Consider the following 13,280-nt stretch of genomic DNA (forward strand, 5'->3'; position numbering starts at 1 on the left):
GCACACAAACACATACACACACACACATACACGGGCATACAAACTCATACACACACACATACACGGGCATACAAACTCATACACACACACACATATACACGGGCATACAAACTCATACACACACACACATATACACGGGCATACAAACTCATACACACACACATATACACGGGCATACAAACTCATACACACACACACATACACGGGCATACAAACTCATACACACACACATACACGGGCATACAAACTCATACACACACACACACACGGGCATACAAACTCATACACACACACATACACGGGCATACAAACTCATACACACACACATACACGGGCATACAAACTCATACACACACACACACACACGGGCATACAAACTCATACACACACACACATACACGGGCATACAAACTCATACACACACATACACGGGCATACAAACTCATACACACACACACACACACGGGCATACAAACTCATACACACACACACATACACGGGCATACAAACTCATACACACACACACATACACGGGCATACAAACTCATACACACACATACACGGGCATACAAACTCATACACACACACACATACACGGGCATACAAACTCATACACACACACACATACACGGGCATACAAACTCACACACACACACATACACGGGCATACAAACTCATACACACACACACATACACGGGCATACAAACTCATACACACACATATACACGGGCATACAAACTCATACACACACACACACACACGGGCATACAAACTCACACACACACACACATACACGGGCATACAAACTCATACACACACACATACACGGGCATACAAACTCATACACACACACACACACACGGGCATACAAACTCATACACACACACACATACACGGGCATACAAACTCATACACACACATACACGGGCATACAAACTCATACACACACACACACACACGGGCATACAAACTCATACACACACACACATACACGGGCATACAAACTCATACACACACACACATACACGGGCATACAAACTCATACACACACATACACGGGCATACAAACTCATACACACACACACATACACGGGCATACAAACTCATACACACACATACACGGGCATACAAACTCATACACACACACACACACACGGGCATACAAACTCATACACACACACACATACACGGGCATACAAACTCATACACACAGACACATACACGGGCATACAAACTCATACACACACACACATACACGGGCATACAAACTCATACACACACACATACACGGGCATACAAACTCATACACACACACACACACACACGGGCATACAAACTCACACACACACACACATACACGGGCATACAAACTCATACACACACATACACGGGCATACAAACTCATACACACACACACACACACGGGCATACAAACTCATACACACACACACATACACGGGCATACAAACTCATACACACACATACACCGGCATACAAACTCATACACACACACACACACACGGGCATACAAACTCATACACACACACACATACACGGGCATACAAACTCATACACACACACATACACGGGCATACAAACTCATACACACACACACACACACGGGCATACAAACTCATACACACACACACATACACGGGCATACAAACTCATACACACACACACATACACGGGCATACAAACTCATACACACACACACATACACGGGCATACAAACTCATACACACACACACATACACGGGCATACAAACTCATACACACACACACATACACGGGCATACAAACTCATACACACACACACATACACGGGCATACAAACTCATACACACACACATATACACGGGCATACAAACTCATACACACACACACATACACGGGCATACAAACTCATACACACACACATACACGGGCATACAAACTCATACACACACACACATACACGGGCATACAAACTCATACACACACACATACACGGGCATACAAACTCATACACACACACACATACACGGGCATACAAACTCATACACACACACATACACGGGCATACAAACTCATACACACACACACACATACACGGGCATACAAACTCATACACACACACACATACACGGGCAAACAAACTCATACACACACACACATACACGGGCATACAAACTCATACACACACACACATACACGGGCATACAAACTCATACACACACACACATACACGGGCATACAAACTCATACACACACACACATACACGGGCATACAAACTCATACACACACACACATACACGGGCATACAAACTCACACACACACACATACACGGGCATACAAACTCATACACACACACACATACACGGGCATACAAACTCATACACACACACATACACACGGGCATACAAACTCATACACACACACACATACACGGGCATACAAACTCATACACACACACATACACGGGCATACAAACTCATACACACACACACATACACGGGCATACAAACTCATACACACACACATACACGGGCATACAAACTCATACACACACACACATACACGGGCATACAAACTCATACACACACACATACACGGGCATACAAACTCATACACACACACACATACACGGGCATACAAACTCATACACACACACACATACACGGGCATACAAACTCATACACACACACACATACACGGGCATACAAACTCATACACACACACATACACGGGCATACAAACTCATACACACATACATATACACGGGCATACAAACTCATACACACACATACACGGGCATACAAACTCATACACACACACACATACACGGGCATACAAACTCATACACACACACACATACACGGGCATACAAACTCATACACACACACACATACACGGGCATACAAACTCATACACACACACACATACACGGGCATACAAACTCATACACACACACACATACACGGGCATACAAACTCACACACACACATATACACGGGCATACAAACTCACACACACACATATACACGGGCATACAAACTCATACACACACACATATACACGGGCATACAAACTCATACACACACACATACACGGGCATACAAACTCATACACACACATATACACGGGCATACAAACTCATACACACACATATACACCGGCATACAAACTCATACACACACACACATACACGGGCATACAAACTCATACACACACACACATACACGGGCATACAAACTCATACACACACACACATACACGGGCATACAAACTCATACACACACACACATACACGGGCATACAAACTCATACACACACACACATACACGGGCATACAAACTCATACACACACACACATACACGGGCATACAAACTCATACACACACATATACACGGGCATACAAACTCATACACACACACACATATACACGGGCATACAAACTCATACACACACACACATATACACGGGCATACAAACTCATACACACACACACATACACGGGCATACAAACTCATACACACACACACATACACGGGCATACAAACTCATACACACACACACATACACGGGCATACAAACTCATACACACACATATACACGGGCATACAAACTCATACACACACACACATACACGGGCATACAAACTCATACACACACACATACACGGGCATACAAACTCATACACACACACATATACACGGGCATACAAACTCATACACACACACATACACACGGGCATACAAACTCATACACACACACACATACACGGGCATACAAACTCATACACACACACACATACACGGGCATACAAACTCATACACACACACATACACAGTACCAAAACACGGAAACATTTCCAAGTGTGAAGAAATTAAACGCATCTTTTTCACAGGGAACAAATTTGGAAATGAAGAGTTTCAATGCACAGAAAAACACATAGAAATGCGAAACTCACCGGCTGGCCTCCCCACCACCTATGGTTAAACTTCTCTCGCCCTCGAAGATTGAAATGCGCGTCAAATACAGGATCATACATGGAATTGCCAACAATCCCATGTGATTCTGGATACAGCCCCTGTGTGGGAAAGCAAATTTATTGTCAAAATAATCCACATGTAATAATAGTTCTATCATAAATTTTATTACAGAAGGTTTTATAACTGTGTAATTTCCAATTTTATATGATATATATAACTTTTACATGTCTGTCAGAGGAAACATGACTATTACCTATACCCTAGTTGTAAGCCATTGTAAAACTTGACAAGATTATGAGAAATTTAACACTGAAGTTTTTTTAACTGTTACAATTTAATAAGATGACAACAATTTTTATTACAATAAATTAACCTATAGATTGAAATTTACTTATGTGCCTCCAAAGAAGCTTCTATTTCTAAATATACTATTCCTTTTTCCTTGGTTCTATTTCTACTCCAAGGCAAAAAGAAATAAATAAAATAAATAAATTGTATTTGTTAAAAAAGAAGGCGAGGTAGAACTTGGGAGCATCTGAAAATTAAAACAGAGCAGCTCCAAAGTCAATGCTTTTGTTTGAAAACTCAGAAACTAAAGAAGCAATCTTGTGGTATTTGAGAGGTTAGATGAATGTATTCAGACAGAATTGCACCTGGTAAAAAAAAGGTTTTAATGTTGCAATGAAGTTCAGTCACCCACAAAGTTGTAAAAGGCATTTACTATGAACAATTGATCTGGGTAAGATGAAAAACAGAAGGATTTTCTCTGAACACTGAAGACCATGTTTTTAAAATTTCCCTCTAAGTCGTTTCAGGATGAAATCAGCCCTTTGAATCTACACCATTTGAAAGAATACTTACAGTGGCCAAGGTGTATAAGTTAGGGAAAGTTTTTGTCGGGTACACAGGCCTCATGTAGGGGGAGTGAGTGCCACAAGACCCTGGAGACAGAATTCAGATGTTAGAGCAGGAGAGAAAAGAGGAACCGCTCCCCAGGGAGACCCATTCCATGAGCGATCAAAGACACGGGCTCTCTTCACTCTTGACTTTCAAATGGGAAAGCCGTGTGCCCATACATCTCCTACCGACAGCTGAGGGTTGCTGGGTGGGTCGCGGATCACAGATGGGAACGCAGGACTTACTCAGCTTTTCAATGTTAGGCATAACCTTGCTGCCTTTCTTCATGTATGAAGCGCGGAAACCGTCCACAGAGAAGATGATCAGTGGAGGGCGAACAAACCTTAAATGGGAACGCGATAAACTTTAGAAAAATAACGTCGCAGAGTTTGCACTGCGCCTAGTCCTTCTCAACAACTGGAACCGAGAATTTCTAAAGCAAAACTTCAGTGAGGATATCCGTACGAGCCTGCACGTTCAGCCACATAACGTTTGTGGCAACTTCAGTGCAAAGTGAAATGACCAGGCAAGGAGCTGGACTCCAGATTTCCCTCAGTGTGCTTTCTCCACGGCTGCCTCTTGCCTTGCAAACAAGGCTTTTCACAGTGTAAAAAGCTGTTATACTGACTTGCCTGGGATATGAAATCTCCCATTTGCTACCTGAAAAACTCCTATTCATTCTTTAAAATCGAGCTCAAAATTTCCTCTCATAATAATGGTTGATGCTTCAGAATTCCTTTAATATAATAATTATTACCTCTTTCATATTAATATATATCACTTTATATATATATTAATTATATAATTAATACATATTGAATTAATAAATGCATATTATATTTTAATATGTTACATTATATTATAATGCTATATCAACATGTTTATCTTCTTCATTAGTTTCAAAGCACAGTTGGTGTCTTATTCATCTTTCTGTTCTATGGACCTATTGCAGGGCTTCAATAACTTCTCAAATACAGAAGGAGGGAGGAAGGAAAATGAAATTAATAAGCAGTAGCAGTCTTATCACAATCTTATCACAATCTTAAACAGCCAAAATTTTAAGTTTAATTACAAAATGACTGTGAAAATGATTAAAACTGTTGAAGATCTCTAAAACTTAGACTATCCATCTAACTAGGGCAGGATTGATAAACAAGGCTCTTTGTTATAGTCTCAAGTTCCAGTTGTTTGATCAAATCTGAGAATGCTAAACTTTGTGGAAAACTGTTTCTAATGGCTTGCAAACTATTCCTCAAGCACAAGTTTGCATTTATTTGAAGCCACATAACAAATGAGTCTGACTCTTTGTGACCCCATGGACCATAGCCCGCCAGGCTCCTCTGTCCATGGGATTCTCCAGGCAAGAACACTGGAGTGAGTTGCCGTTTCCTTCTCTGGGGGATCTTCCCGACCCAGGGATTGAACCCTCGTCTCCTGTGTCTCCTGCACTGCAGGCAGATACCTTTACTACTGAGCCACATGGGAAGCCCATATTTTAAATGAGTCACATTCTAAGCACATTCTAATTCTATATGAGTTCATTACTATCATTACTATTATCATTTAATGATTTTACCACTTAAGACTGCTTTCTCTTCCAAAAATGACCGAACACACTTTAGACATTCAGACACTACTGTCATCCCATTCTAACAGCCCAAAGAAGTTCAAGTAGCTCACGAAAGTTAAAAAGGAGACAAAAATAAAAATATCTAAATTCTTGGATCTTGTGTCCCAGGCTGTGCTGCCTAAAACAAAAAGACACTCACTCAAACACACTCATGAAAACACGCTTGTAGAACATCCTTTCTGCCAGGCACTTTAAGGGCCCATGAATTTGCAACAGTTTCCTGGAAGGCGTCACAAGCGCCTTACGCTGCTGGTCCCACTTGAGCTGTGGGGTGTCACTAAGTCTGGCTGGACCCCAGCAGAGCAGTGCAGCCTCGGTTTGCCGACTTCCTGCAGCATCTGGTAGGAGTTACCATCTTGGATAATATTTTCGAGACGTTCTAGAGTCCTCCCTCCAGCCACTCCCCACCCCCACCACACACACACAAAAGCAAAAGGAGCACTTCAGGGAAAAAACACAGAAAAGCCAAATCACTGCCAGAAATGTTTGTCTTCCTCTTCATTATTATTATTTCTAAAATCTTCAGCTGAGGTGAGATACGGAGGATATTGTTTCCAATATGTGCAGAGGCGATAGAGGAGAAAATTTTTTTTAACATTTATTTAAAAATTTTTTTTATTGAGTTCTAATTTACATCTCATACAATTCACTTCTTTTACTTGTATGATTCAATGATTTCTGGTATTTTTACAGAGTTGTGTAACTATCGCCACACACACCACAGACATGGAGTTGGTTTTTTGGTTCTGTTTTTGGTTACACCATTTGGCATGTGAGATCGTAGTTCACAGACCAGGGTCTGAACCTGTATGCACTATGGTGGGTGCCTGAAGGTCTTAACCACTGCCAGGGAAGTCCCAACAGAAGAAAAATTTTTCAAAACAAGAAAAAAATTCCCCCTTCGAGATGTACATTCCAGCTTCCGACTGGGAAATTACACAGAAGTACTCATAAATTTGCCCATGTAAGAGGATTTCAGTTTTACATTGTTTTAAACCATTCACCCATCCATAGCTTGTGATATTTTATCAACGCACATATAAAATGGCATAGGATTCATTAAATGCACTCACCCTGCAGGACATTCTGGGGTCTTTATTTCCTCACAGTCATCATCTACCCAATGAGACTCTCCTGTAGGGAAAAATGGGTAGACTTTTGGGTGAATCGAATTACAAATGTCATCCGGATCACTGAGAGTATAACTGCAGGGCCTGTGTCCTGTTCGATACTTGTTGTTTATGGAATGCCATCAAAAAAGAGCTTCGGAAATAAAGTCTAGAGCCTGTTTTGGCTTTACTAAACTACACCCATACGTGATGGGAGAGCCTAGATTTAATAACCCCAAGTGGTGTTTATTTGAGCGTTCCATGTCTAAATGTCTTGTAGATAAAAACACCAGTGGCGTCAGGGAACAAAATTCCATGTTTGTTTCCCTCCAGAAATAAACTGTTTGGTCATTAGACGGAACATTTTCTCCTATGCCACCAAACATCTCAATGCCGTAGAAAACATGATACAACTTCCCTTCAGCTGGGGAGAAAGGTTCAGACTGCTCGGAGGCAACAGATGGGAGACGGCCACAGGGAGGCTCTTCGCCAACGGTGTGCGTACAACCCTCACACCAAGGAGTCTAAACGAATGCCATCTTTCACTTTTATGTTCCAGCAAGATCTGAGAGCATAAACCTAGGCCGTTCTTGAGTCACTTCCTCTAGAGAAGAGGGCAGGAACAGAGACGCAGACTGAGAGAAGGAGCTGTGGACATGAGGCGGGGCATGTGGGGCGGGGGGTGGATGGAGAGCTCGGCCTTGGCATGCACACAGCACCGTGTGTGAAACACTGGCTGGTGGGAAGCGGCTGCTGAGCACAGGGGGCTCAGCTCAGCGCTCTGAGGCGACCTGGGGGGTGAGGGGGTGGGCGGGAGGCTCGAGAAGGAGGGGACATGTGTGTACACACAGCTGATTCACGCTGCTGCAGGCAGAGACTAACACAGCACTGTAAGGCAATTATACTCCAACTGAAAATTCATTCATTCATTAAAACCTAAAAAAAAAAAAGAATAGAGACTGAAAAAGAGCTTAGATTTTAAAATGAAGCTTACTTTGGAGAAAATGAAAATTATCAAAAAGCATGCGCTTTAAATTGTCTTAAAACAAACGAAAGCATATGTCTGAAATGTAAGTAACACTTGTGACCAAGACTTTGAAGAAATCGCTCCCAAGTAAAGAGCGCTGGACATCCCCTGGTCAGTATGAATCTAACTAGTGACCACTGCGTGTAAGTCCCATGCTCCTTAAAATGGAGCAGCTCTGCCACACATGTGAGAACCCAGGGCCCACACATGAGCCACAGGAAAGTCCCACAACTAGAATTTGAAACCAGCAAACACCAATTTTCACAGTTCAACGACCAGTGATACCTAGAACTTTATTTTCTCTTCTAATAGCCTTTGTGGATTATTGGTACATATACCAGGGAAATAAAAGGGAAAAGAAAAGAAAATTCTCAACCAATTTGGTGTTTTATCAACAGCTACAACAATCATTTGGGTAGGAGAAATTTTCAAGGTCAGCATTCAGGTAGGATGTGTTGCCACAACTAAACACTACACGTATTTCAGAATCTGCTCTTCCCCTAAAATATTTGAACAGAAACGCTCCATAAATGTTCCATGTCACAGCTAGGAAAAGCTCTTCATTTAAACACTGAAAAGTGACCTGCAAACGTTACATAAAGATCCTGGGATCCTTTCATTAACTTGGCTAAGTGGTTGCCAGGGTGACAAGCTCCTTAAAGGCAAAACGGCATCATTTATACATTCGGCAGTCCATTGATGAATAAAACCACCATATTCGACAATTCACTTCACCAAGTCAGCACGCGCACACACACACGGCTTTGGGGCGTAACAAGAGCTATGGTTTAGGCCCCCCTCCTCTTCAGCAGCAGTGCTCCCACCCCTGGGCCCTCCAGGTGGCTCGAGTGGTGACGAGCTCGCTGCCAATGCAGGAGACGTAAGAGACACAGGTTCGATCCCTAGGTGGGAAAGATCCCCTGGAGGAGGGCATGGCCACCCACGCCAGGATTCGTGCCTGGAGAACCCCATGGATGGAGGAGCCTGGTGGGCTACAGTCCAGAGGGTCGCACAGAGTCAGACACGGCTGAGGGACTTAGCACGCTCACACTCCCACCCCAAGGCTGGTGCTGGTGCTGAGGCTCACAGCTGACAGCTGGTGGGCACCGAGCCATGCCCAACTTCAGATGTAAGAGCTCTGAGGCTCACCCTCCAGAGCCTGAGGAGGGCACAGCCAGGGGACCCGTGCCCTGAGCCACAGCCTCACTCGCCTTCCCCTCCCCACACCCCTGCTCCCTCCCATGGTTCTCCTGCAGACACCTTCCCAGAGAATTCCCTGGATAGCACTCCCATCTCAGGCTCTGCTTCTAAGAAACTTGACGAAGATAGGATCTCTTCTAGAAATCTCTTCATGATTCAGTTCAGTTCACTCATTTGGCGTTTCAGCTTCAACATCAGTCCTTCCAATGAATATTCAGGACTGATCTCCTTTAGGATGGACTGGTTGGATCTCCTTGCAGTCCAAGGGACTCTCAAGAGTCTTCTCCAACACCACCGTTCAAAAGCATCAATTCTTCAGCGCTCAGCTTTCTTTAGAGTTCAACTCTCACATCCATATATGACTATGGGTCCCTAATTAAGGAATCTGGGATAATTTCCTTGTTATTTCAGATCAGCAAAATGCAGGCCGGCCAACCTGAGGACGAAGCCTGAGGAATGAAAAGGCACAACTCGCTCCCACCTCCCAAGCCCACGTCCAAGGTGTCACAGCCGCAAAAGCCAAGGTCCCTTGGGACGTCTCCAATCTTCCCTTTGATAAAGTTTAAGCCAACAGAGGAAACATGTACCTTTGCAAACCACTTGGTAATTAGTGCAGCAGTCTCCCCGGGCCAAGCAGTCCTCCGAGCAGTGACAAGCGTGGTCTTCATTTCTTACTTCCCCGCATCTGTCCTTGGTACACTCCCAGCCGCCAGCTGAAATCAGCACGACAGAACACTTTTCACTGCTTCGCACAAACCAAATAAAAGAGGCCACAACTGCTTACAACGTTTGCCAAGAAAAAGAGCTAAAGTCCCACATCATTTAATCTGCTTGTGAAATTAGAGTTGGCCTGAGGCCTAAATGATATTTGGCATACTTACAAATAGGATGGATTTTTAGTTTTTCAAATCAGAATACAAAGTCCAATGGCACTGGGCTCCTTTGGGAAAATGGAACCCTTAATCGCTTGTGAACTATCCTAAAAGACCAAGGAAATGGATGGTGTATAAGGTTTGTGACAGGGATAGTTCCCCAGGTGGCGCTAGTGGTAACGAACTTGCCTGCCAATGAAGGAGATGAAAAAGACATGGGTTTGATCCCTGGGCCTGGAAGATCCCCTGGAGGAAGACATGGCTACCCACTCCAGTATTCTTGCCTGGAGAATCCCAGCACAGAGGGCCTGGCGGGTTACAGTCCATGGGGTCACATAGAGTCAGACATGACTGAAGCGACTTAGCGTGCACATACCACTGTAGACGTAGTTGGCCACAGCTGGGCTCTTTTATTTTCCAAAGTAGTTTTACTTAAACCTTTATCAGCCTGATTTAAATACAGATGATAATGCAACTAAATGGCCTCTAACTGACAAAAGATGCACCGGAGGCTAAAGCCACATGAAGATTATGTGTGTGTTAGTCGCTCAGCTGTGTCAGAAGCTTTGCGACCCCATGGACTGTAGCCCACCAGGCTCCTCTGTCCATGGGATTCTCCAGGCAGGAATACTGGAGTGGGTTGCCATGCCCTCCTCCAGGGGATCTTCCTGACCCAGGGATTGAACCTAGGTTTCCGGCATTGCAGGCAAACTCTTTACCATCTGAGCCACCAGGGAAGCCGTGAAGAGTATAAAGCCATACTAAAGACATTCACAGTTCTGAGTGTAGGCCAAACTGTGGCCCTGCTCACGACTGCAGGTCAGAATACCTATTTTCAAGGAGGTCAGCTGCTAGGTTGCAGACTCCTATCTGAGCATACTTGATTGGGAGCTCACAACTTTTTTCCACCAAGAAAATATCTTCAGAAAAGTAATATCTTCATTTTGAAGAGAGTGTTGGGCTTCACGCATGACTTTCCCTCCGCTGGACTGTAAGCTCCACGGCAGGGAAAGTCCCGTCTCTCCTTTCACCACTGTAACTCTAGTACCTGGGCGTGTGCCTGGCTCAAGTCAGTGTCCATGAACATCAACTAAACCTAATTCAGACTACTGTGACGATACAATACAACTCTTTAAATTCACGGTGGCTTTGCTGAGAAACTTCATAGCTGATTCATTTATTCAAAAGATACATCTACTGTGACTTCCATGTTCTAGGCCGTGGGGAGGGAGTGAAGAGCAAGGAAGACAAGGTCCTGTCTTCATGGACCTTACATTCCGGTTGGGAAAGGCAGACCATAAGCAAGTCAATGGTCAATGAGATCATTTCAGCTTGTGGTAAGTGCTGTGAAGAAAATTAACACAGACAGAGTGACAGGCCGGACTGGGTCTACTTGACTTACGGAGCGGGCTGGGTCTACTTGACTTAGAGTGGTCAAGAAAGGCTTCTCTGAGCTAAAGGACACTTCACATCTTCATCTCTTAAAACACGTCTTAAGTGAGAGGCAAAAATTTTAGAAAGCAATGCTGCTCTTTAGTAATATTCTACCGAGATATACAACTGCTATGTGAATAATTGGATAAACAGATGTTAGTTGCCATGCTAGAAAATCATGCAGCTACAGTTTTTAATTTCCATATTTTATAATTACTCTTGCATCCTGATTCCATTCTCTGATATTTTTATAACCCCTGTTTCCACTGCCTTCTCTTTCCAAGTAGATTAAATGCTTGGAATTCTTTTACCCAGGATCTGCTATTCTCAATGGTTAGCAATTTTCCAAGGTTATGTTGAGGGACAGAGGTCATGTGAGGTGTTTTTTCCTCAATTCAAAGATAATTCTTCCAACCAAAACACTTTTTTAAAATGTGTTACTTTGGCCATATAATCTTTTAAGTTGATATGTAGTAGTTCCAGTTTTCTTTACTCAGTTCAAGCAATTTTCTTTCCTTTCCTTTTGGCCACATGGCATCTTAGTTCCCCAACCAAGTATCAGACCCAGCGCCCCCTACACTGGACACACAGTCACAGCCCCTGGACCACCAGGGATCAGACCCAGCGCCCCCAACACTGGACACAGAGTCACAGCCCCTGGACCAGCAGGGATCAGACCCAGCGCCCCCTACACGGGACACACAGTCACAGCCACTGGACCACCAGGGACATCCCCCCAAAATATATTTTTATTCCTCCCCTAGTTCCATAAGAGGGTGTCCCTGGTAAAGAATCCTCCTGCTGATCCAGGAGCTGCATGTTTGATCCCTGAGTCAAGAAGATCCCCTGGAGGTGGGCATCGCAACCCATTCTATATTCCTGCCTGGGAAATCCCATGGACAGAGGAGCCTGGTGGGCTACAGTTCATGGGGTAGCAAAGAGTTGGACACGACTGAGCAACTTCAGTTCACTTCACTTCATTAACAAGCTAGATATATTGAAGCATTACTAACTTTGCATAAGAGTGAAATTTTTTTAAATTTAATGAACCTCAAGTAAAGTATGATTCTGTATAATTTTAAAAGCAACTATAAGAATAAACATAAAAATATTTAACCTTATTAGATAATAAT

General features: G+C 43.5%; 1 protein-coding gene across 24 annotated transcripts in view; it reads right to left on the minus strand.

The window, feature by feature from the left end:
* ENPP2 (ectonucleotide pyrophosphatase/phosphodiesterase 2) overlaps nucleotides 1-13,280 on the minus strand; it is a 155,270-nt gene that overhangs the window by 67,802 nt on the left and 74,188 nt on the right. For all 24 annotated transcript variants that reach the window (XM_060393988.1, XM_060393987.1, XM_060393986.1 and 21 more), the window contains 5 exons: nucleotides 10,429-10,554; nucleotides 7,579-7,639; nucleotides 5,121-5,218; nucleotides 4,840-4,919; nucleotides 3,957-4,076 (listed from right to left, as the gene is read on the minus strand). In XM_060393988.1, the coding sequence (XP_060249971.1) occupies nucleotides 3,957-4,076; nucleotides 4,840-4,919; nucleotides 5,121-5,218; nucleotides 7,579-7,639; nucleotides 10,429-10,554 (485 nt within the window). The remainder of the gene's footprint in view (nucleotides 1-3,956; nucleotides 4,077-4,839; nucleotides 4,920-5,120; nucleotides 5,219-7,578; nucleotides 7,640-10,428; nucleotides 10,555-13,280) is intronic.

The sequence above is a fragment of the Ovis aries genome, chromosome 9 (assembly GCF_016772045.2).
Source record: "Ovis aries strain OAR_USU_Benz2616 breed Rambouillet chromosome 9, ARS-UI_Ramb_v3.0, whole genome shotgun sequence".
Taxonomy (NCBI): Eukaryota; Metazoa; Chordata; class Mammalia; order Artiodactyla; family Bovidae; genus Ovis; species Ovis aries.